This window comes from Eutrema salsugineum, unplaced genomic scaffold (genome assembly GCF_000478725.1).
Source record: "Eutrema salsugineum unplaced genomic scaffold, Eutsalg1_0 scaffold_2, whole genome shotgun sequence".
NCBI lineage: Eukaryota > Viridiplantae > Streptophyta > Magnoliopsida > Brassicales > Brassicaceae > Eutrema > Eutrema salsugineum.
The window spans coordinates 1,412,620-1,438,024 of NW_006256829.1; the positions used below are offsets into that span (position 1 = coordinate 1,412,620).

At 36.9% G+C, this 25,405-nt stretch overlaps 6 protein-coding genes across 7 annotated transcripts; 2 read left to right on the top strand and 4 right to left on the bottom strand.

Annotated features, from left to right (window-relative positions):
* Nucleotides 1-2,898: 2,898 nt before the first annotated feature.
* Nucleotides 2,899-4,712, top strand: LOC18018659 (probable pectinesterase/pectinesterase inhibitor 46). Its single transcript, XM_006398890.2, has 2 exons — nucleotides 2,899-3,937; nucleotides 4,033-4,712. Exons 1-2 carry the CDS (start codon nucleotides 2,899-2,901, stop codon nucleotides 4,710-4,712), a joined length of 1,719 nt encoding a protein of 572 aa, XP_006398953.1.
* Nucleotides 4,713-5,277: 565 nt separating this feature from the next.
* On the bottom strand, nucleotides 5,278-8,214 carry LOC18018660 (probable pectinesterase/pectinesterase inhibitor 47). Its single transcript, XM_006398891.2, has 4 exons — nucleotides 7,465-8,214; nucleotides 6,163-6,520; nucleotides 5,875-6,066; nucleotides 5,278-5,786 (listed from the first exon to the last, which is right to left on the bottom strand). Exons 1-4 carry the CDS (start codon nucleotides 8,212-8,214, stop codon nucleotides 5,278-5,280), a joined length of 1,809 nt encoding a protein of 602 aa, XP_006398954.1.
* A 1,777-nt stretch (nucleotides 8,215-9,991) lies between these two features.
* On the bottom strand, nucleotides 9,992-12,453 carry LOC18018661 (type I inositol polyphosphate 5-phosphatase 10). Of its 2 annotated transcripts, none has more exons than XM_006398892.2 (8): nucleotides 12,261-12,453; nucleotides 12,049-12,136; nucleotides 11,795-11,899; nucleotides 11,124-11,712; nucleotides 10,839-11,032; nucleotides 10,628-10,736; nucleotides 10,369-10,520; nucleotides 9,992-10,288 (listed from the first exon to the last, which is right to left on the bottom strand). In XM_006398892.2, the coding sequence occupies exons 1-8, from the start codon at nucleotides 12,286-12,288 to the stop codon at nucleotides 10,138-10,140; spliced, it is 1,416 nt and encodes a 471-aa protein (XP_006398955.1). In that variant the 5' UTR covers nucleotides 12,289-12,453; the 3' UTR covers nucleotides 9,992-10,137. The 2 variants fall into 2 exon arrangements, with proteins under 2 accessions (XP_006398955.1, XP_024011816.1); XM_024156048.1 differs by having other exon boundaries at nucleotides 12,049-12,167.
* A 1,061-nt stretch (nucleotides 12,454-13,514) lies between these two features.
* Nucleotides 13,515-16,060, bottom strand: LOC18018662 (SUN domain-containing protein 1). The gene is made up of 2 exons (XM_006398893.2): nucleotides 14,759-16,060; nucleotides 13,515-14,079 (listed from the first exon to the last, which is right to left on the bottom strand). Exons 1-2 carry the CDS (start codon nucleotides 15,851-15,853, stop codon nucleotides 13,747-13,749), a joined length of 1,428 nt encoding a protein of 475 aa, XP_006398956.1. The 5' UTR covers nucleotides 15,854-16,060; the 3' UTR covers nucleotides 13,515-13,746.
* A 182-nt stretch (nucleotides 16,061-16,242) lies between these two features.
* Nucleotides 16,243-18,614, bottom strand: LOC18018663 (translocase of chloroplast 34, chloroplastic). The gene is made up of 8 exons (XM_006398894.2): nucleotides 18,446-18,614; nucleotides 17,842-17,960; nucleotides 17,633-17,740; nucleotides 17,408-17,532; nucleotides 17,039-17,303; nucleotides 16,865-16,933; nucleotides 16,610-16,771; nucleotides 16,243-16,496 (listed from the first exon to the last, which is right to left on the bottom strand). Exons 2-8 carry the CDS (start codon nucleotides 17,941-17,943, stop codon nucleotides 16,386-16,388), a joined length of 942 nt encoding a protein of 313 aa, XP_006398957.1. The 5' UTR covers nucleotides 17,944-17,960; nucleotides 18,446-18,614; the 3' UTR covers nucleotides 16,243-16,385.
* A 160-nt stretch (nucleotides 18,615-18,774) lies between these two features.
* Nucleotides 18,775-22,508, top strand: LOC18018664 (coatomer subunit delta). Its single transcript, XM_006398896.2, has 12 exons — nucleotides 18,775-18,844; nucleotides 19,350-19,409; nucleotides 19,548-19,587; nucleotides 19,714-19,937; nucleotides 20,197-20,439; nucleotides 20,515-20,683; nucleotides 20,864-21,162; nucleotides 21,294-21,486; nucleotides 21,572-21,725; nucleotides 21,819-21,881; nucleotides 21,960-22,056; nucleotides 22,184-22,508. Exons 2-12 carry the CDS (start codon nucleotides 19,407-19,409, stop codon nucleotides 22,277-22,279), a joined length of 1,581 nt encoding a protein of 526 aa, XP_006398959.1. The 5' UTR covers nucleotides 18,775-18,844; nucleotides 19,350-19,406; the 3' UTR covers nucleotides 22,280-22,508.
* The last annotated feature ends 2,897 nt before the right edge of the window (nucleotides 22,509-25,405 follow it).

Genomic DNA, 25,405 nt, shown 5'->3' on the forward strand with positions numbered 1-25,405 from the left:
ACAACTTATTGTAAAGTTTGTAAGTGTAATTAATTAAGGCATGTCTCAGAGCATAATTTATAAGTCACCACGATAATCTATCATACTTAAATATTATTTTTAAGACATATGATCTAATTATTCGATATCATGCATATCGTTTAGCGTTCGATTACAAACACTCGTCATATAATAGATTCCATTCACTCGCATGCGTGGTTGGGATTAACTCTTAATTATTTTTTTGAGAAAGTGGTCTACTGGTCTAAGCGGGACAAAAATGGTTGGAATAGACAATTTCGTCGGATTCAGCTAAAACTTAAAAGCTGTCTCTTAAGTCTTAACCATTTTTATTGTTTACAATGAATATGTGAAGAAAATAGTATGTTCTCGAATCCAACGGCAACAAAGTAATTACTCTTTTGTAAGATGAAGAAAAAGGGGTGAGTTCCCTTTTTTTTAAAAAAAAAAAACTGAAAAGGGGTGAGTCTTACACTTTTATTTCTCTTATTGTTTTTATTCATCTCAATAGTTCCATTCAATTTTTTTTTTCAGCGCTATTCATTCCATATTGAGTCTTACTTCGTTAAACATGTGAGACGGACGACTAACCACAAGTTCTAGTTTTAGCGGCACTTTAAAGCTACAAAAATTACCTTATCTTGTAAAAGCATATAATGATTGAATATATATCGTAATTTTTTTTTTTAAGTTAGAAATAAACAAAATTACATGACCGTTTTACCGTTTCATCATTTTTATGGACTATTTTTCAGACCACACTAAACACAAATGAAAAAAGAAAATACTTAACATAATGACATGTTTTAACACTGCTTCGAATTAAATATAAATGATCATAATTAAAATAGGACAAATCTCTTTTGCTGTTGAAATAAACTTGACGTTACATAAACATTGATTTTATTATTTAGATTAGTGCCTTTTGCGTAAACGAATGGCCAATTTGACGTCCCTCTCAACGTACGTTGACAGATATGATCCTGAAAGACAAAATGCAATTTTGTATTCAGACTTCAAATCAAGCGTACTACAGTAAGCTTTGTAACTTCTTGTTGAACATGATCCTGATTGTTTCATGTGCTTTTGTTTTATGTTTTGATTACTACACAACAGAGAAATTAACAACTAAGTTAAAAAATCCATGATATTTGTAAATAATAAAACCATAAATTTGGAAAACATCTAAAATAAGTTTCAGTTTCTCTTTTTAGGTCAATTTTTAAAATTGGACAATTTAACCGTAATTCACTTATGTATGAAGAGAGGGTTGGTTGACTACCAAGACAACATCCATCATGTAGCTGTTTAAATTCATAATTAGACAACCATACATGCTTTGTCTATTTATAGCAATTTCAACTTTCAAGAGCCATAAATACAACAGAAATCCCAAAACTCAAATGTGTGATAGTGCTTTAGACATTTTAATATATGTGGTGACTAGAACAAAGATTTGCAGCCACTAATAGAAGTGTCTACCAACACGTCAATATCAAAGAAAAGTTCTATCGATGCCAAAAAGGGTGCTTTCCGCATATTATTAATGATATTTTGAGTTGTAAATCATTTTCTGTAAAGATGAGATTTTGTGCTAGCTAGTCGTTAAACGAATCCCGACGTAAATGAAGAATTAGTTCGGTGATCTTATATCCGTTTTTGACACATGCCAAAGAACGCATTTTCAAATATGAACAAATTTAAATCATGTGTGTTTATCTTAATTTCGAGGTACCTCTAAGGATTAAGGGTAATTTACTTGAACCGAATTCGGACTAGGACTAGACTGTCGTTTAGATGTGCCTGGCTTCTGTAAGCCGCATGGACATTTCTCAGCTAGTTTTTCCGGTACTGGAAAATGTGGTCACGATTCCTATCATTCGGGTAATTAATACAAGTAGATAAATAATCTTATTTATGTAGAAGTTTTGGACTTTTGTAAGATCATGCCCACACATCTCCAAACCCGGCCTAATAAATCATGAAAGAAACAAATATTTGCCGTTATGCAGTGATACTATTGGCATAAATTAGGTTATACGTATAAGTGATTTGCTTTATATAAGCTACACATTTACGCTAATTGATTCGTTTAAATCTTGGTGATAACCTGTTTTTCTGTTTTTTTTTTTTGCAACATTCCCTTAGAAATCTTAATGCGTGACTTAAACAACAATGGATTCTCTTGAAAAACCGATGCCGCTAGAGAGAATATCTCTTCCAGAAGTTTTGAAGTTTACGAGATTACAAATTAAAAAAAAAAAAAGACGTTTGGAGGCTGTGTATGGAAAACTCCCCTCCAATTATTTACAATGTGCACTTCACTATTTCATTAAAAATTTCATAAATCATTTATATATTGAGAGAAAAAAATATAAGTGGACATACATATATATATTTGATGGTATCCCACCTAGTGATGGGATACATACAATAATTTTGGTGAAGATCTCAACTAAATGTAATATTTTGATTGAAAAGAATATGTGTAAAATATAAAATAAAAGGAATCTTACAAACAACTATAAAATCAAATGTCATTTTCACTTATATATGCATATATAAACATCAAGATCGGTTATAATTTAAAAAAAAAAACATAGGAATAGAACCAGCAAGATTCTAGCATATACAGTATATATAAAAACATGAGAAGCACTCGCAATGTTTTCAGCTTAATAATGAAAAGTATCAAACAATTCATCTTAGTGCCTCGCACGCATATATGTATGTACCGCGTAAAACCAAATTCCTTAATAATTCCAAGCCATTTAAATACAGAAATCATCAGACTCTATATATCCTCAATGTAATTGAAAACGAATTACTCAAAACATTTGATAATACAAAACAACAATATCAATATCAGGAGGGACCCGATAGGAGGAAATTACCAAAATGTCCTCCTATGGCAAACTCGACGAGTATGAGCAAGCGAGACTCGAGGCAAGTCGAAAGACGAGAAAGAGAATCGCCATTATCGCTATATCTTCCATCGTTCTCGTCTGCATCGTGGTCGGAGCCGTCGTAGGAACCGCAGCAAACGGTAACGGCAAGAAACCGTCGTCGACGGAAGATAACGGAGACTCAATCTCCGTCTCCGTGAAAGCCGTCTGCGACGTTACATTGTACAAAGAGAAATGTTTTGAGACCGTTGGATCGGCTCCAAACGCGAGCAGATTAAACCCGGAGGAGCTATTCATATACGCCGTCCAAATCACAATCGCGGAGCTCTCAAAGGCTCTCAACGGATTCTCCAACAACGAGCACATGAATAACGCCACGTCAGCAGCAATGGGAGCTTGCGAGGAGCTTATCGGTCTAGCCGTTGACCAGCTCAACGACACGACGACTTCAATCAAAGAGAAAAAGACGACGCCCTTGAAGAGCGTGGACGATCTAAGGACGTGGCTTAGCTCCGTGGAAACGTATCAAGAAACGTGTATGGAAGCGTTGAACGAAGCTAACGAACCGAGCTTGACGACTTACGGAGAAAACCACTTGAAAAACTCGACGGAGATGACGAGCAATGCGTTAGCGATCATAACGTGGCTAGGGAAACTCGCAGACACGGTCAAGCTAAGACGTCGTCGTTTGATGGCAACTGGTCATGATGTCAGCACTTTTGACCTGGCGATGATGGAAGGACGGAGGCTTCTAGAGAGAGGTGGTGATTTGAGGAAGATAGCGACGATCGTGGTGGCAAAAGATGGCTCCGGGAAGTATACGACGATAAGTGAGGCTTTAGAGGAAGTGGAGGAGAAGAATGAGAAGCGGACGATCATATATGTGAAGAAAGGAGTGTATTTAGAGAATGTTAGGGTTGAGAAGAAGAAATGGAATGTTGTGATGGTTGGAGATGGACAGAGTAAGACTATTGTCTCTGCTGGGCTCAACTTCATCGATGGAACCCCAACGTTCCAAACCGCCACATTTGGTAACTATGCAAACATAATAATGTTTATTTTCATTAGTGTGTAATTTTCATACATGATCAAATTGTTTATTCCTTTCTTTGTAATGTATATGCAGCTGTGTTTGGAAAGGGGTTCATGGCTAGGGACATGGGTTTCCAAAACAGTGCTGGTCCAGCCAAGCATCAAGCCGTAGCTCTAATGGCGAGTGCTGACTTAGCCGTGTTCTACAGATGCACCATGGATGCTTTCCAAGACACGCTCTACGCTCATGCACAGCGTCAGTTTTACCGTGAGTGTGACATCTTTGGAACGGTTGATTTCATATTCGGAAACGCTGCGGTTGTGTTCCAAAATTGCAAGATCTTGCCTCGTCGTCCCATGAAAGGCCAGCAAAACACCATAACCGCTCAGGGAAAGAAAGATCCGAACCAAAACACCGGAATTTCTATTCACAATTGTTCCATCTTGCCTTTGGATGACCTAACCGATATCAAAACGTTCCTAGGCCGGCCTTGGAAAGATTTCTCTACAACGGTGATCATGAAGTCGTTCATGGACGGATTTATCGACCCGAAAGGTTGGTTACCTTGGGTGGGAGATACTGCACCAGACACGATCTTCTACGCCGAGCACTTAAATTCCGGGCCAGGAGCCTCGACAGAGAACCGAGTTAAGTGGAGAGGGTTAAAGACTTTTTTAACAAAGAAGGAAGCGAATAGGTTTACGGTTAAACCTTTCATTGACGGTCATATGTGGTTGCCGGCTACCAAAGTTCCATTCAAATCTGATTTTTGATTCTTTTTACTGGAAATGCCAAACGGAGAAATTGATGGCTAGTCCTTCTTTAACATACAATTTTCCCTTTCAAATTACATCACATATATTGTGTATCTCTCAAAGTTTCTGAATTTGTTTCTTACCATCATCAAATTTAATCATAAAACCAAAAAAAAAAAAATGTAATCATAAGATTCAATTGATTTCCTTTATGAAATTTTACACATGTTTTGAGTTGATTTTTAGATTAATACAATTATTTTTGTGGTAATTTCCTTCACGGATATCATAAAAATATATTTATGAGTCATCTGATACAAGAGTTCCTTTTGAAGTAAAAAGAAAAAGGTCTTTTCAAAAAAAAGTTTTTCTCTAAAAAAAGGAACTTGAATTTAAGAGCTGATATCCACAAAATAGTTTTAACATAAATTTACCCCCTACTACACAAACCGTTCAACCCTGTATTATAACAAGTAACTAACATCAAATTCAGATTTCGAATAACAAAAAGGATTATTTTTTTTTGTTTGTATTTATTAAATGAGGCCGGATCAATTTATCTATATAATATGGTAGTACATTTTCATTCGGTGTGAAGCAAACCGCCGTAGAAGGGAATATCGGTCTGGGGCAACCAAGTGTCTCCCAAAGTGAAATTATACACGGTGAAGTTCATGGCTTGTGCCAAGTTCAATAGGCTATATCCTGACCACTGGACCCTCTTGCTCGTGTTAGCACCTGGTCCAAAGTTGTCATATTCACCATAGGAGATTGTGTCTAAACCGGTTGTACCATTCCATTCTAGCCACCCTACCGGTTGGATTGCATCGCTGATGTAGGATTGTATGTATACCGTCCTTGAGTAAGGCTTCCATGGCCGCCCAAGAAATGTCATGGCCGGGTTGGGATCAGCTGCGAGGTCCGGTGCGGCTCCAATTGTACAATTAATGATGGAGATTCCGGTTTTTTGGTTTGGGTCGGTTCTTCCATGGGCTGTCACTGCATTCTTTTGTTTTGGCATCGGTTTTCGGGCATATATATTGCAGTTTTGAAAGATCGCAGCTGCATTTCCAAATATAAAATCTATGGTACCTGTAACAAAAAAATATTTAATAATTCAAAAAACATATGATGTATATTATTATGTCATATATATTTGTCGAGGAAAAAAAGATTATACCGTATATATCGCATTCACGATAAAATTGTCTCAAAGAATGGACGTAGAGAGTATCTTGATAGCCTTCGAAACTACACCGATAAAATGTCGATCCATCAGCATTGTTTCTCACAGCCACGGCTTGGTGCTTCTCTGGTCCAGCTGTGTTTCGGAATGTCACATCAACCGCAACAAATCGGTCTCCGACCACCGCTACAAACATGCACCAATGAAAGTGTTATTATTATTTTTAATTATATCATTCTAAGATATATAAACCAAAATGTAGAAAAGTACAAAAATACCTACCAAAGGTTGAAGAATTATAAGTAGTCCAACCATCGATAAAACTGTGGTTTCCTGTAATGATGGTTTTATTGATCCCATCTCCAATAAGCATTATGTTTCTTTTCTTATTCGAAATGACAATATATTCCTCGTAAAGACCTTCCCTTGCATAGATGACGAAATAGCCTTCCTCCGGTAATGTGTGGTTTGGTGCGGCAGCTACGGCCTCAGTTATGGTGGTGAAGTTGTCGTTTTCATAAGGACCAACGATCACTGCTTCCCTGACAAGAATTGAGCCACCGCTCGTTTCCCCTAGCTCACCTAAATTCCTGTCAGCTTTACGACAATCCTTGCTCTTGTCGCATGTTTTGCGTAGAACCTACAAATTACAGTTACTTTGTCGTTAGTTTTGTATGCGTATTAATTATAGTAGTTTATGCACATTTTCATGTTCATACTTGTAAAAGTGATGTACTAGAATACGGGAATACATGTGAGGGTATTGATTGGACCCGGAAAGATCATGTGGACCCATGTGATTTTGTTCGCATATCTTTCGCTGTGGTTCATATATATAGTTTTTAAAGTTGAAAGTCAAACCCAAACGCTTTTCGACCTGTTCACACAGTTGCGTGACTTCATATTCTACCTCATCTATCTGAAGAGACCAGCCATTAAATTTGTTTTCTCCCTTAAATTTTTAAAATTTAACTATATGCATATATTTTTTTGAACAAGGCTTAACTATGCATATTAATCCCTTAATATCTGGAATGTTAACATTAAAAATCAGAAAGTGCATATGAAATTCATTTTGTCTGATACATTACAGCTTACCATTTTATACCTTAAAATCTAAAAAACGAGTGAATTTCAGTCAACACATATAAATTTAATAATTATATTATATGTAAAAAGCTATTAAATTTTTAGAATATAATTTCTTACTCAGTGTTTTTTATTTTGAAATATTTCTGTACCACCGTAGCTGGATGCTTAAACCAAGTAAAATAACTATTCCCACATACGTATTCATTATTAGTGCTTTTAAAATTTTCTTTTTTAAAATACTACGTATTCATTATTAGTTATTTGGAACAAAAACAACATAATTAACGATCTTGAAGAATATTAAAGTCACCCTTCAACAAATAATACTTTATCTAACAATTTCTTTGTATATCTGAACATTCCGACATAATAGGGAATTCTACTGCCCCTTTTGTCCTATTCTAATTTAATAATCCCATAATACGAGTTTATGAAGAAACCTACGACGACGACAAAAAAATTAAGAAGAAGATTAAACTAAACGAAATTTACCTTAATCAAAGTCTCGAGCGGTTCGCGAACTGCTTTTTTACCACCACCAAAGATTTTCCCTTGTTGTCCTTTATACCTCTTCAGATTACGGTTAAGCGCGTGACCCACAAGTCCCAACGATACACTGTATAGGCGCGTGAGATTCCCCAACGGCGATCCAATCGCTGTCGCAAACGCGCTCTTCGCGTCTTCAAGACCGTCGAGGCACGTCTGCTGGTTCGTTACAACGCCGCCGAGAAGACTCGTCACACGATCAACGAGCGCCTCCGTCAGCAGCTCCGCCGTTTTCAGTTCCTCCCAAACCGTTTCGAGGTATTCAACGTTAAGCTTCGCCAGGTCGCCGCAATCAGCCACCGCACTTACCTCTTCCGCCGTAGACGCGCCGGGATCTTTCTCCACGCGCCGAGAAAAGCGATTGAGCACTTTGGAGAGGCGACGTGCTTGTTTGAGACATTGCTTGAGTGTGAACTTTCCGTCGGACGGTGAGTATTTCAAAGCGGAGAGGATCGTGCGGCAGAGCTTTGGGTAAGAAGTGGATTTACAAGCTATGTTTGCTTGCTGCGATGGAGGCTGAGATGGAGGCTGCGACGGAGGCTGAGATGGAGGCTGCGACGGAGGTTGAGATGGAGGCTGTGATGGAGGTTGCGACGGAGGCTGGGATGGAGGCTGCGTCGGTGAGATTAGCAAAGCCCATGACAAACACAGAAGAGTCAAGAACAAGAGACATGAAGAGAAGTGTTGTGTTTGCATTTTTTGTTTTGTGTTTTTGCAGTTACTTGAGTTTACTTCTCCCTTCTTGAATATCTACTAATTAGTAAGAGCTTGTCCTATTTAATGTATGCATGGTATAGATTTATATAGATATACGTTTATAATGCATGGTTAGAGAGAGAAGCTGATGAATAATGTAATGCATGTTGCCTTGTTTAGGAATTAGGAATTATTGGTCCGAGTGAAAATTGTACATAACTTTACGAAATTATATTATAGGCACGTATTATATCATTTCAAATAATGGTCCTTTTAGATTTTCTATAGATGCTCTTCTGAATATGTTACCGTAAGATCCAATGGAGTGCAACAGATTGTCGAGTCGTACATTGACCAAAATATATGGATATTAATAATTTATGATATGGTTTCAGATTTCGAAATTGGATGGTGGCTTATTATATGACTCTAGAGTCGAACCTACGTTCATGGCAACTTTAGAGAGAGTTTTTCGAAAATAGAGTTTTTAGGCTGTTTTTACAAAAAACAAAAAAAATCATATACGTACAAAATAAATATTTTTCGGCTATAATATATCTTTAATTTGTTTTATTACTATATAATTAAACATTTGCAAATGTGAGGTTAATTAAAAAAAAAATGTTTCTCTTTATCTTATCTTCGTACAACAATTTAACCAAATTTACGTGATTTAAAAATTTCAGTTATACTTTTGATAATTAGACCTCTAAATTTGTTTATTGAAAATAGATTACCATAATGTGTTGTGGCAAATCTTTTGCTATGAATTTATGTGTCTTTTAAATTTACGCCTAGAGAGGTAAATTTTGACAGATCATTTGGCAAACCAGGCTCTGCATCTGTATTCTAAAAACTCTGTTTGAGATCTAATATCAATCATTGGTACGTTTCAAAAAAAAAAGATGTATGTCGAGAAGCAAAATTTGAAAAATAAAAATTTCAAACTTCTCTTAAATATTATATTGCATAGAAATTAATGATAAAAATAAGTGAAAAGAAAAAATTATGAGATAGTCATGACATGTTTAATGATTAATTAGAATGAACTTAAAATGAATACATGTGAGGTGTTGCGGAGCTTTCGGGCGGAAGGAAAGACCCGTTTGTACGAGTTTTTGAAATCTTAATCATCACTTTGTTTGTTACATTTTACAAGTTAATTCCATTATTATACTTTTTCCAAATGTTGTTTACGATAGCTGATTCTATTTAAAAGAAAAAATAACGTGAAAAAGTCAAATTACAACACTAAAGGAGTTCTTAGCAAAAAAACAAAAACAAAAAACACATTGTTAATTTTAAGAGACCAATACTCAATATGTAGATAGAAAATACATTGGTCTATTCTATCTAAAGTTTTAAGCTGAAATTAAATTTCAAAAATACGGTTGTTTGATGTTTTGTGGATTTGTAATATATTATCTACGTCTTAAACTCAATCTTAAAACATTAGGCAAACGGTGGTAACTTCCGGAATACTTTGGGATACAGAATCACACAATCGTACTATGGATGTGCAATCATGCACATAACCTTAGTTGCTTTAATAAAAAAAAAATCAAACGTTAATATTGAGAAAACATTCATATTTATTTATATAATAGACAGAGAATGTTAAAGAAATAATTCATAAATTATCAAAATACAACATCTCTTAGTTGGCAAATTTGTCAATCAAAATATAAGCGTTTTTGTTTTGCTTGGCATTGTGGTACAAAACCGGAAGACTTGCCGATTTTGTTTGGTTTGGTCGGCCAATAGTATTATTTTTTAGTATGGAAAAAGGGTCTACATTTCTCCTGTAAAACAAATAATACTCTAGACGATTCCAAATGTTGCGTTAGTGGCAGTACTGTAATAAACGTAAGCAGTGTGGCTTAAATATCTACCAATATGTCTTTCAACAGTTGATATATATTATTATTGTCTCCTAGTTCCGGTTTTACCCTCGCAAACCTCAACGTTGACGACAAACACGGCGCAGACCGGCCGGTGATCGGAGAATCGCGACTCGCCGCGCACGTACGAGAGCTGCCGGATTCCATCCCCGTGCCAAAGAATCCGATCGCACCTAAACGAAAACCGGTTCAGCTTAAATCGAACCAAAACCAATCGAAATCAAAATATAGAATTCATCCGGTTAAATTATACCAGGCAGGAGTTCTTCTCTTGTTCTTTTTCTCTTTGGCAGTGTCTCCGGCATAAGCATCTGAGTTATAAGAGTACTTATAAGTTGGTGCGAAGAAGATTTTGCCTTCGTGCCATCCTTTGAACACTCGTCCTGCGTCTCTTTCAATCTTGAGCTGTAATTAGTTTCAGAACCAAGAAAACGGTTTAGCTTTTCTCGAGTAGTAGTAGTAATCAATCTAAAATTTTGGTTTTTTGGGTGTAAAGGAACCGTTAAATGAACCTGATCTTTGTTAAGAAGAGCGTCCCAAGCGTTTTTATCCAAGAGCGTCTTTGTTTCTGAGTAACTCAAAGCTATTCTGTAGTTCAAATCTCCGAGCCAGATTACCCGACTGATTGTAAAAATTTTTTAAAAATCACTTATTGTCAATTGACTTTGAGATGAAAATCAATGAAACTTAACAAGAGATAATATGTGGGATCTTAAATCTTACTCGTGCTTAGTGATTCGATTAGGGACACGGGTGAAAGACGTTCTGCAGATTCTGGGGAAAGTTGTGTTCTTGAGAATCTCAATTACATCTGAGTTTCTGCGACGTTCGTCTCCTTCTCTCTCGCCAGAAGCTAGATGACTGCAGATGAAGCAGAAGCTCGTCTTGTAGAGCTGCAGACTCACAGCTATGCATCCCTTTGATGATAAAGAAGAAGAAAGAGATCAGAAACAGAGCAGATTTTTCTTGTTTTGGTTTTAAAGTCTGAGAGTGGTAAAAGCACTGTACCTTGTTTCCTAAGCAACCCATGATTCCGCGGGTGACACAAGAGATTCTGAGATGAGTAACATGTTGAATAAGTTCTTTTCTCATCCACACAGTGAGGAATATTCCCACCATTTGCTTTGATGCCACTAGACCATACTTCATCATCATCTGGTTGCTTACAAGAGAAGCAACCTTTCCTCCTCCTTCCTCGTCTTCGTCTTCATCATCATCATCATCATCTTCGTCTTCCTCTTCTTCGTCATCAGAAAGTAAACCGGATTGGTTAAGAAGAGATTCTGGACATCTGAAACAAGATTCTCTCCCGTACTTTTTCGCAATCTCTTCAGAGAAGGAATTACAGTTACAGATCTTCAGCTTTCTCCTGCACTCTGTTCTGAAACTCTCACTGATCTTCTTCAAAGACGGTTTTGCAAAGAACATAGATCCAGCGCCAAAAGATGGAGTTTTGGGGCCAAGTCGTCCACCACTACCAGAGGATGATGTTGATTTGTTCAAGGATTGATTGATCATAGCTAGCCACTTCGCAGCAGGCTCGTTGTCTCCAAGCACAAGTACATTTCCAGCATTCAGTGGAACAATCTCCTGAAAACTATGAAAAAAAGAAAAAAACTATCGATAACCCCAAGACATAAATCTAAGCAATAGTCAGAGAAATCAAGAAAACAACTTACCCTAAAACGTATACATCGAATTCGCTGTGGACATGAAGCAAAGCATCAAGATCAAGACCAGAGTGAGGAGATTTTCCTCCTACGTTCCATGTTGCCACAAAGACTCTTCAAAATTGTAAGCAAAACCAAAACATTTAGAAATGAAAACAGAGCAGCTCTGTTTCGAGGGGTATAACAAAAAAGAGATTTTTATTGCAGAACAAATCAAGAAAATCATTTCAAAGAGAAAAACACTAACACAGATGTATATATACCTCAAGGATTGGAGTTGCTGAGTGGGCATTGAAGATCTGAGATTGCTCGAAGATAACAGAGATTCAACAACTATCTCGGATTGAGATTCTGCAAATAATAAAACGAAGTCCAAAAATATCTGCAAAATATGAGACAGAGACCAAAAAATTTCTAAAGCTAAACATAGACAGACACACAAAACACATTGATGTATATATACAGAGGGACATACTATTAAATATATAGAGTGGATCCGACATGTTTATTTTTCAAGGATTAAAGGTACTTTCTTTGGAGGGTTCTCAAGGTATGAGGGAGAATTCGAGGGCTTTCTTTTTTCAGGTTTGGTCTCCGAACACAAAAGAATTAGAAAGAAACTAGAGCAGAAGGAACAATTCAATCGCCAAGGGGGCTTTTCTTATCATTATTTATTTTGTTTATGCAAGGCTTCAGTTTTCAATCCGTTTTTCTTATATTTTTAATTTTTTTTTGTTTTAAAAAAGAAGAGGTCTTTATCAAGAAGCAAAGAAGCATAAAAATATCTGAAAGAATATATTCTGAAAAAGTCTGAAATCAAGAACACTGTTCCCTTTACTTGATACTTATATGCCCCTGTTTCTTTGCTTTTTCTATTATACAAATCTTGTTTTTTTTTTTTTGAACAAAAGGGTTATATAAATCTTCTTCTTCCTCTTCATCTCTCCTTTTTTTTTTTTGTCTATTATATGGTGTATAGACGTATATTTACATTATGAATGAATTCTTTGATGCGTCCTTTGACCGAACTTTTTGTGTATAACCAGTTTGACCGAACTGTTGAGAAAAAAAAAAACCAGTTTGACCGAACTTTTGATTACTTCAATTAGAAAGTAACGTTTTTAGTGCAAGATGAATATATATTGCATAGATCGAGAGAGAGCCTAGAGCTCTCCAATCGCTTTAGTTTGATTTTTTTTTCGAGTCAAGTAAACAATCTGGATTTAAGCTACTTTAGTATGCTATAATTTTGGTATTTTTTGCTATAATGTTAATTTTATTCGGCGGTTTTAACTTAAAATTAACTATCTGATTCGGCAATTTACTAATTGTCTTTTCGACTTTGGTTATCATTTTCCGAATGATTGATTAGTTAGTTGGCAGATTAGATGTACTTTAATTGAATGTGGCATTTAATCATAGGTGTATATTCTGCACGATCATAATCAAGTTGATGATATTCTTGTAAGAGGATGTTGACTATCAAATCGACACTGTAAGATAGGTAAGATGCGCTTTAGTGGATTAACAAAATCAATTGGTAAAGTGGGGTCTTATACGTTGCATCGACATACAGTAAAATCACACTTAAATAAAATACGGATAAACCAAACGAAAGCTAAAACAAAGCGTATTTGGTTAATGTTCATCTTCTGATCCAAATAAATCAAAATTTCAGACAAAACCAATCTAGAATCGGAATACAAACTCCTTCCGATGAGATGGCTAGTTTACCAACCTAATTACTTTTGGTTTTATTATTTCCGATTTTACAAATTTAATCAATTCTGAAACCAAATAAGCCAAAAGATAGCACAACAAAGACGAGTAAAAGTGTAAAACCAAACAATACTCTACCGGTCTTATCACACAGAATCTGATGCTTTCTTTTTCTTTCCAAAAAAAAAAAAACTGGCAACAAAAGAGATGTGGACAAATAAATGTTACAAAACAGACGAGATCTATCCAGTTCCAGGTGAATTGTCCTGATCAAGACCGGTTTCCACAACAGAGACTGGGTCTGCTGCACGCCCATGAACCCTGAACCGGTAGATGCAAGTGTGGGAGTCGCTTCCGTGGTTGGAGGTGAAATCTAGCCTGACAGTATCGACCACACCAGAGCGTGATGAATCTAAGATGTTGAATGTCTGTGCGTTCGACCTGTCTAGATCGTAACTGAACTCTGTCAGAAGTTGCATCTTCTCTGTCTCGACTGAAGATTCCTGTCCTTTTCTTTGCAGCCATCCTGATACACGACAATCTTTTGGAGCACTAGACCTGTCGTAAGCTACGTTCTGTCCATTTGACAATACACGAATCCGTCAGGCCAGTGTATATACTCTCCAAAACTAGAATGATCAGAGCTTGTCTTTTAAACAGTGAAAACAAAGTAATGAGCTTATCCAACTATCTTACTATTTTTCTTTCATTTCCCTCTGTTTCTGTCAAGGAAATAATCCCACACTAGAAATAGCATAGTCCCAGTAATTGCAAATAGAAACAGAAGATAACACAAATACATCAAAAAAAAGACCCATTTATGCATACTGTTGACCTCTTTGACAAAGATTTTAGATCCTTTGATAGTGTGGCACTGTGTAATGAATTCCGAAAAAAGAATTCAAGAAAAAACAGGCAGAAGGCCTTCAAGAAATTCCAGTGGCACACAGAGAACTGGAGAAGTATGATAAGACCAACTGGATAATGAGAAAAAAGAAGGAACCTCGAGACTAAGCAGCTACTGACCTTAACTAAACCCTGAGGCTAAACCAAACAATTCATAAACTTTGTACCTTGCCTCTACCGTGACAAAGAAAATTCCATCATTTTTACCAGGCATCCCAATATCAAACTATTTTCAACAGACAATCCGGTAATATATATTTTGGAAATGCAAGCACCAACGGTCTTGTGAGTACACAAGAAGAAAGCTGATACTAAGATATAAATCTTTTGCAGTGCAAGAAGGATTACCTTAGCTACATGCTCCAAGGTGAAAGCCTCTGGTACGATTGGTCCTCTCAGCCTGATTTGAACAAAGCCATTGCTACCTTTCAGAGGAAAACACTGTCCAGGCTCCCCGAAACTCGGAGATAACATCTTGACCGCATTGGTATGAGCACGCCTACTAGTTGTCGCAAACAAGTTACTCCCTTTCCCAATAAGATAAGGATCTGAATGCTGCATCACAAAAGCACCACCAGACGCCAATGCATAGTCTACTCGGCCAAGGCCATCTGCAGCATGCTTTTCAATCTCTTTCTCCATGATTTCACGAGCATATGCCCTTAATTCATCGATGCTAACGTCGCTAAACGCAGAATCATCCACGTTGCCTTTCTTCAACTCCTCATAAATCCTCTCTAGCTCATCTCTCGACACCCAAGGTTTAGCATTTACTTCTTCAACTGACTTCTCTAGTGAGTCGGTCCTAGACTCTATCTTCTTCAACTCACTATGGAACGCAGAAGATTTCGTCTCGAATTCATGCCTCAGCGCTTTGGCTTCCCTCGCAATCTTCTTATCAAGCAATTCAACTTGAACTTGCATCGTATTCGTTGTGGCCTTTACAAGACCATCTACTTCCGCAATTCGGCTCTCCAATCCCGAAAACGCCATCTCCGTTTCAAAGGAAGAAGAAGAAGACGGAGAGGACGAATGCGCAGCTTTCAGAATCATTTTCCTCGTCACCTGAATTAACCCAACGATTATCAAAAGAGCCGCAAGCTGCTTCGCGAATATCCTCACCACTCTCTTCCATCGCGCCTTCTCGGTCTTAGGAGTGGCTACCTTTCGCGTCCGGCGCTGCGTGGCGGTTGTGTTGTTCCCGGTCGCGGCGGAACCCGACCTCCTCGTCACCGGACCCAAGTCTTGGCCGTGAGATCGATCAACGACTGCCTCGGCGCGTATCGGATCCCTGCTCGTACCACCGGCTTCCCCGGCGCCACCATTCGCAAGGGATTCGCTTGGTTGATAATCAAAGTTGGATTTCTTCTCTCCGGCGAGAACCGGCGTCCGCCTCGTAGCCGCTGCCGGACTCGCGGTGATCGACACCGCCGATGCCGACATTTGATCTGGGTTTGACTACACAATCGCACCCCTTTGGAAAGCAACAGTTTTAACAAAGGCCGAAATCAAAAACCCTGATTCCACTACAGAGAGTTGGAAGATTCGAAAACTTGAGAGAAATTGAGGAAGAACAACGATATCTCTGCAAATTCAATTTTAAAAACTCCGAACCGTCTTCTCCGTTTGCCCAAAGACGTCGTTTCTTGGTTCCTCTCTATTTTTTTATTTTCTCAAAATTACTTTTTCTTCTCCATTTTTTAAAAATATTGTTTTTCTTTCAAAATTCGCATCGCGTCAAAAATAACCGCAGCGGTTACCTTACCATTTTTGGGATTTATCTCTTCAGCGTAGTGATTAATCAAGAGTTAATTACGAGGTTGCAAAAGATATAACTCAAGACACAAGTCTCTCCATCTCGGTTTGTTGCCAACAAAAAAAGTTTTCCCCAGTAAAGTCTGTGAACCACATTTCTTGAGTTATTATCACAAATAGACTACAGAAAATATCAGACAACGAAACAAACAAAACCGAGTTAAGTCTTTCGACTTGCTAAACCTGAGTCCCGCATCTCCCACGCCTGTTTACTCTCTCTAGCAACATCCGACTTGATTGCTCGAACCAATGGCTTCATGAGTAACAGATACTGCAATTCAAACCATTAAATGAAACAACTGTTTGTTGAACTCATAAAAATTGTATAATCAAGTCTCTAGTTTGTGGAATGCAACTTCAGCTTGGACTGGTACAGAGACTTACTTGGAATGCAACGATTAAAGGAATTAGTCGTTTTCCTTTTTCGTTTGGGTTTGGCCCTTCGACCAGCTTCTTGTCAACGTGAATCGGCTTGTTGCCATTAAAGGAGATCTCTGTGATTGTCTTCACAAAATTTGGAATCCAACTAGTCCCGTCTGGAAGAATCTGTCACAGTTTGGAAAATCCGAACACAGGATTGGCCCCAACTTAAAGTTGCAGGAAATAGATAACATTGAAGAAAGAAACCAGTCAACTGACCTTTTCATCGCTTTCATTCTTGTGACATCTTCCGCTATTCTCAACAAGAATGACGGGAATAGATGAACCCTAGAACAAAAGATTCAGAGGTTAATGGAATCTACTAATCTGACTTTTTACCACCAAAGTAGTTACAGAGATATGTGATATACAATAAAGAGGAACCCGCAATACCTGCAAATCCTGTTTCTTCAGTTGAGCGCCTGCACAGATCACTTTAAGAAGAGCATCGGATCTTCTGGAGACAAAGAGATCATAATTTAATCCGTCCGGTGGAGAGAACTGAGCATGACTGAGGACAAGGGCAGACTTCTTCCATATCTCTTTACCAAATGCATCGGTTATAGCCGTGACAACCTGCCTATCCAAGTCATCCACCCGATATACATCCAAACGGTCTACGTATAATAGCACATCTATAGTCTTATTGAGGAGAAATCTGTTCAAATTCAAAGCCGAGCAACCAAAATTACCATACATGAAACAAATTGGCCCCAAACTTAGGAGAATAAATTGTTAAAAACATGAAACAGTTCAACATACCCTTTTATAAGGTTGACGGCTTGATCATTCACATATCCTCCTTCAATAAGACCAGGAGTGTCGATGATGTTTAATGTAAACCCCGACCTTGAGCGGGAGACCAAGGACGGCCTTAGTCCTTCAGACTGTAAAGAGGGTAACCAACACAGTTTACATAAGCAAATATACAGGAATCCCAGCCAATAGTCATGAAGAAAGCAATGAGAAGAGCATTGGACTTGGCACCTGGAAAGTACTAACTGCAGCAGCTTTCTCGCCTATAACCGAATTCACAGTGGATGACTTTCCAACACCACCTTTCCCCATTACAAGTACTGTTAGCGAGCTCACATCCTACACCAATTTTGGGTCTCCTCCACATTAGAAACTAAAACCAGATATACATTGAACAATTAACAGGCTGAAGTGGATGAAGCTAGATGCAAGAAGGGAACCTCTTCTTTATACTTCCCAAGGATTTCGAGCAATTTAGTTTGAGTAGCAGGTGGGAACTGCTGGATACCTATCCATTCACGAGACATTTGAAACGCTGCCATAGACACAAATCCTTGTCCTACACTTTGAGGAAAGCAAAACAGATCACCAAAGAGAAGACTAGATCATCAGCTAAAATCTAAAAAATCAGGAGTTCAAAGGGCAGAACTTGATCACCAAAGAAATAATGCATAATCACCTATACAAGTGAAAGTTGTCTGATTCCACTACCTGAATCAATCCTACGACTTTCTATCAAGTAAACTCCCTGAAAACCATAAAGTAGATAATTTTTCCTTTTTCTTCTAACCACATAAATTCATCTTGTGTCTCCATCAGTTTTCTACTAGATCTTTTATAGAAACGACATGGCGTCAGTGTTCATACCAAGAACTAATAACTTAAGCACAGATGAGTTTCACTAATCGAGTATTGAGATATAATCAGAATCCAAAGTCCTGAACTGTGTCAAAAGCCGACGGATCAAATGAGCATACTTCTAAAGCGAACAAAGTGAAAACCGGAGAGAGCGACGCAGATAGAGAAAGAGACAGAGATAGTAACCTGCCGGAGCTTGAGTTGCCAGTCGCCGGATTCGCTGACCTCGAATCAAATTAAAACCCTAGAAATGAATTTGACTTTTGATGGTGATTGATTGCTACAATCTTAGTACTGTACAGAGAGTTACATTCATTTCAAGTGTCAACCGGACTAAACCGAATGTCGGTCTTCACCAGAAACCGCAAAAAATAAATTTGATTGTAATCACATGCTAATAAGTTTTAAGGATGGGATGGGCTAAAGGCCCAATAATAAACTTAATCGGCCCAAATTACTTATAGTCCTCGTTTTGTTGATCCTCTTCCCTAACACACTAGATTTAATCTCAAACTCATTTCGTTTTTTTTTTTACTCAGCGAGCTTCTGAAGAACTGGTGATTCATCGCCTTTGATCAGTCCCTGGTATCGTCTTGTTTCCTCTCTCTTCGCCTTCATTTCTATTCATGTTTTTGGATCTCCTTTGATTGCTCTTTCTGCCTGCATTTTTGTGGAAGATTTTTTGGATCTCCAAATTAGTAATTCTCTCGTTCTTCTAAATTTCGCGGGGAAGCCTGTGCGATCTATTTCGGTTGCGATTCCTGAATTTAAACCTCTTGTGTTAATTTTGATTCTACAGTTGTGTTTCTCGATTCTGTGCGTCTGATGCTCTTAGATCCGATCAGTTGGATCTGCGGGATTCTTTCGAATTCGTTTAGTATTTTTTTTTTTTATTCGTCAATCGAGTGTTTCATTGGGTTTCGTTTGGTTTCGTGTATCATTCGTTACCAGTTGCTAGATCTCTTCACTTTTATTTATGATTCCAAAGATCAAATCTCGTTTTGTTCTTTTTGATCTCGTGGTTGATTTTTACGCACTTTGGTTACCTCACTAACTGGATTTACTGAACCGTTGTTTCTTTGTATTTCAGATTCACATTGCCTTTCTATAGCTGCTGGGATTGTTAGAACCTGAAAAGCAAATCAAAATGGTATTGAGTTCTATTCTATGATTTGTATACACATTTTTTTGTGCTGCTTTAAGATTTGTTGTTAAGTTTTAGTGTTTGATGAGTTTTCTAGTCTGATAATTGGCATTTTTCTAAAGTTGTAACCTGTGGTTTATATAGGTCGTTCTTGCTGCTTCCATCGTGAGCAAGTCTGGAAAAGGTGAGTGCTTTGTGTGTTACACATTGTATATATGCTATCATTGATAATCAAATACCATTGTTCCACCTATTCTCATTTTTCGGTTTTCTTTTTTTGCGTTTTCCCTAACTTTGTTCTTTTATATAGTGCTTGTTTCCAGGCAATCTGTGGATATGTCCCGTATCAGAATTGAAGGTCTACTTGCAGCTTTCCCTAAGCTGGTTGGCATGGGCAAGCAGCATACCTATATTGAGACAGAGAATGTGCGATATGTATATCAGCCTATTGAAGCTCTCTTCCTACTTCTTGTTACAACTAAGCAGAGCAACATTCTAGAAGATCTGGACACGCTCAGGATGCTCTCCAAACTTGTATGCTTCTTTCTTCTTTTATTTTTAATTTGGCTACTTTCTTCTAGTAGTTTATTTTCTTGAGTCTGCATGTGTATTGGTTCTTTGTTATTTTTGAAAGTGAGTGTGCCTACTGCTCTTAGCACCTTACCTGAAGCCTGGCAGCTCTTGTTTTCCTAACCTCTAATTTCCAATTGAGGGAGAGTTGAAATTTACAGTTCGAAAAAATTGCCTACATACGAACCCTGGGCATGCAGTTTGATCATTTGACTGTTTCTAGGTACCTGAGTACTCCATGTCATTAGATGAAGAAGGGATTGGCAGGGCGGCTTTTGAGCTGATATTCGCTTTTGATGAAGTCATATCTCTTGGGCACAAGGAAAGTGTGACAGTTGCCCAGGTGAAGCAGTACTGTGAAATGGAAAGTCATGAGGAGAAGTTGCATAAACTGGTGATGCAGAGCAAGATCAATGACACTAAAGACGTGATGAAGCGTAAAGCTAATGAGATTGACAAAAGCAAGGTACATGACAGAAGCACACCCTGTTTTTTGTGTTGTTTTTGTAACTCCGATTAATATTTCTTTTGCAATTCCCAGATTGAAAAGAATAGAGATATTAAGGGATTTAATTCCATGAGCTCAATGGGATCTGGAAGACTGGATAGTAGTTTCAATGACTTGAGCATATCTAGTGATGGTGGCCGTTTTCGAAATTCTAGCTTTGACATGATTTCAGATGTTGAGCCTATCAATACCAAGGCGAAAGGTTAGTGTGCTTAAACTAGTGGATCCTTCACATCTGACCCTTTAATCCTGAGTATTTTTAAATAAAAATGCCTCAAAGTCCTTCTAACGTTTACTCAGCGCCTCTATTTTCTGATAAACTTGTTTTGATAGTAAAAATTATTTGCTTTGATAATCTTTTACACCATGCTTATCCTCACAGATCGATCACGGTCTCACGTTACTGCTCCTCCGAAGAGTTCTGGAATGAAACTTGGCAAGTCGGGAAAGAACCAGTTGATGGAGTCCCTTAAAGCAGAGGGTGAAGACATCATTGAAGACGTTAAGCCTACTGGCCAATCCAGAGCAGCTGCCCCACCTCCAACTGATCCTTTCACATTAACTGTCGAAGAGAAGCTCAATGTCACATTGAGACGAGATGGTGGAATCAGTAGCTTTGATATGCAGGGAACCCTGTCCCTTCAAATTCTTAACCAAGAAGATGGATTTGTCCAAGTTCAGGTACTCCCGACTTTCATTATAAATTATTTCCAAGAGTCTCCCGGACATTTTACAATTTTCTCGAATACACAATTCTCTGTTCTAAAAAAGATAACCAAATGAATTTGTCTGTCTTTCTACTTTGTCTTCAGATTGAAACCGGTGGAAATCCTGAAATTCTTTTCAAGACCCATCCCAACATTAACCGAGAACTCTTTAATAGTGAGAGTATTCTAGGGCTAAAGAGACCTGATCAGCCATTTCCCACTGGTCAAGGTGGAGATGGAGTTGGTCTGCTGAGGTGGAGAATGCAAAGAGCAGACGAGTCGATGGTGCCACTAACAAGTAAGGCTTTGGAGATGAGCATGTCTGTTTGTTTCTTGACAGGTTTACAAGTAAATGTATGACGCAAATCTTTTGTCTGGTGCAGTCAACTGCTGGCCTTCAGTCTCTGGAAGTGATACATATGTCAGCATCGAGTATGAAGCCTCGTCCATGTTTGACTTGACTAATGTCATCATCTCCGTACCTCTTCCTGCTTTGAGAGAGGCACCAGAAGTTAAACAATGTGATGGAGACTGGAGGTTTGAAATTTAATTTACTCTTATTTTGAGATGAAACTCATAATTGTTTTATCCAGTCTTAAAGACGAACCAAATATTTGTGAATAATATCAGGTACGACTCAAGAAATTCTGTTCTGGAATGGTCTATACTTCTGATTGACAATTCCAACCGCAAGTAAGTAAACAAATGCTGTTATATTACAGCTTGATAGTTTTATGTATATAATATTTAATACATGAAAAACTTGTGCAGTGGGTCAATGGAGTTTGTTGTGCCACCAGTTGACTCAGGGGTGTTCTTCCCCATCTCTGTTCAGTTTGCAGCGACCAGTACATACAGTGGCTTGAAGGTATGAATCTTGTTCCTCTTGTAAAAATCTAAATTTCATAATATGAGTAACTAAGACAAACAAAAAGAAGAAAAAGGATTTGTGTTGAGATTATAAATGTGAGGCTTGGTTCATAATGATGGTGCAGGTGACCGGAATGATTCCTCTGAGGGACGGTGGTGGTGCGACTCCAAGGTTTGTGCAGAGGACGCAGCTGATTGCACAGAATTACCAAGTCGCATGAGAAATAAGCTCTTTGAGTTTCTCCTTTTGGATCCTCTGTTTTTTTTTTTAATATAAATTGCTTCTATACTATCGGGTTTTGGTTCACTTTCGTAATTTGTATGCAAAAAGTTAAATCTTAATTTTCTGGGATTCTGCTAGTTTGTTTATCTACTTATAAGACTTACATATTCATGTCATTGTTCTTGATCGACTTGCTTAATTTGTCAATCTGAACGAGTTTTCTATTCGCCAGAATTTCGGTTACGACTTCGTTCTCAGGTTAACCCAAATGAATTTCATAGCCTATTTGTTGAAACCCAAGTGTAAATCACATTAAAAAAGGTTTTTATTGATAGTAATACCGAGCTTTGGTTCACTTAATGTTCATAAATAAAGTTAAATTTACCTTTTGACATTATTCAACGTAATATAGTAATATGAGTACTCCACTAACGAATGTTATGAGAATGTATCCAACTTATTTAAAATGATTAATATCAAAAATATATATTGAACCTCTTGGAATCTGCCTCAAGTGTGGCTGTTGCACTGTAAGTTTTCCTCTCCTCCCTCTCTATATCTTTTTGTTCTCACTAATTAATGGTTTTGTTTGCAGGTAGAGAGTTCTTGACATCTTTGGCTACAACCTACATCTCAAGTATGATTTAAATCATAACTTTTAAATATATACCCCCAAGTTCATTTTACAAGTCTTAGTTTCTTCCGTTATTGTTAAGGAATTTAAGAGTTTCTTTTCAGTTTGGAAGTGTCAAATTTCAATCACCTCTCTCATCTGTCTCTCGCTTCTCTCTTAGTTCTCTCTTAAGTTAAATCTTCAAAAACTACAAATGGCGATCTGGGGGTACGAGGATAGCTGGGATGAAGTGGCGGCTTACAACAACTATCCACTTCTAGGAATTGTTGTCCTCGCTGTGATCTTTGCCGTTTTGGTGGTTGTGGCTGGAAAAAATTTACTGGAAAAAATCTATATATTATGTTTTGCTTATATTTTGTAAATGTTTTGCTAAATTTTGTCAACTTTTTCTCAGCAATATTGATAAATTTTTAATAAATAAATATTCTAGCTACTAATAATAAAAATATAGTTTGGGTTGTATTCTTGCATCATCTAGTCATATGATCGCAGCTTCAGAGTAGTGCAGCAACTGTAAAAGAGACAAAATTTAAAGCTCAGAAAATTGAATAATCATGACAACTAAGTGACCACGCGTTGCCTGGATTAATAAATATGTTTTAATAAATAAAATATATGCTAATATTTAAAATTAATAGTTTTCATATAGTTTAGCCTTGGTTACAAACGGTTTATAACAAACCTCAGCTTCCGACGAAAGCCACTAATCCAATAATTATTAATTATTATAATAACCAATAACATAATTGTTTACAATATTATATAGCCCACCAAATTGTATATATATATATATATATATTTATATATCTAAAAAATAAATTAATATTTTGTCGTCAAAAGAAAAAAGAAAAAAATTCAATATTTCTTAATCATTCATTTGAATGGAAACAGTTTAGAGACAATGGTTTATCTATCTCAAACTCTGTTGTAATGATATTATTATACTTATCCAGAAATATTCCTTTAAATATTATATTAATTAATTAGACTTCGAGTTCCGGTCATCGGAACTCGTAGAAATGAATAGAATTTCTACCATTAAGGCCAAACTCTAAATCCAAATTTGTCCCCAAATAGTCCTTTTTTAATGAGCTTCCAGGGTTTATGTATATTGGTGGATGTTAAATTGTTTATTAATCTTGTCTTGCATATCAAGTTATCCGAAGGTAAAAAATTCATTTTGATCACACAAAAAAAAAATACAAAGTTATTTATTATCATTTTTTTTATAAAAAGAAATACCTTTCAAAGGGTAAGGATGAGATTACACTCACACCTTTCATGATAAAATGTTTTTGCATTGACGATTTTGTTTTCAAATGATATGTTATTTAGGAATATATTTTGTTATGGAGACTAACATGTTTGCTCCCATGATCATATTTAAAAAATAATTGATAACAGTTTAGTATGAGATCATATTAATTTTCCATGAGATCCATTTCATTTGTTTGTACCTTTTATTGAACTTCAAGTTGTCTTGCTTTGGAATTTTTAGAGTAATGCAGGAGCTATATGCTATTGAACATGTTAGAAGCAACATGATGATATCACTGACTATGATGGTGCTATCTCACTCTGTCTCACTTCTTGAACCTAAAGTGTTTTGTTTCGTTTTAAAATGCTTATAACATTTATTTGCAAATGGTTTTGTTGAATAATATTAGATATTTATGGGTCTACATGCAGTCTTAGTGTTTGGTTTCAACACAACGCCAATGAGCATTATTGGCTGGTAACTAGTTGTGTAGCTTGAAATGCTATTTTACTAATGTAGTGGTTTTCTATTGTAGGTTTGATGGAAGCTTTGACATTTCAGGTTGCATATTCCTTGTACTGCGAAAGATGAGTTTGCTTTTGGTGAGAATATCTCAAGTTTGGTATCTAGGACCAATTCGATACGTACACTAATTTTGCACCAAGATTATCATGTGGCGTGTGTAAATCTGTTTATTTTTGTATGTATTCAGCATTCAAGTCAAGTACTATAATAACATTGTTTACTTTGGATATCTGCAGGATTTTCCCCTTGATTTTAAACATAATCACAAGGATTAGTACGACATGCTAAACGCTGCCATGAATCAAGGAAAATTAAGTAAGCATGATGAATACTGTATAATAAAATATACATGTATAAACAACTCTTACCAACTGCGGTATAAATAAATACTCGGATAAATCGCAAGATATGGAAAAAATCTATATATTATGTTTTGTTTATATTTTGTAAATGTTTTGCTAAATTTTGTCAACTTTTTTCTCAGCAATATTGATAATTTTTAATAAATAAATATTCTAGCTACTAATGATAAAAATAGTAGTTTGGGTTGTATTCTTTCATCATCTAGTCATATGATCGCAGCTTCAGAGTAGTGCAGCAACTGTAAAAGAGACAAAATTTAAGGCTCAGAAAATTGAATAATCATGACAACTAAGTAACCACGTGTTGCCTGGATTAATAAATATGTTTTAATAAATAAAAATATA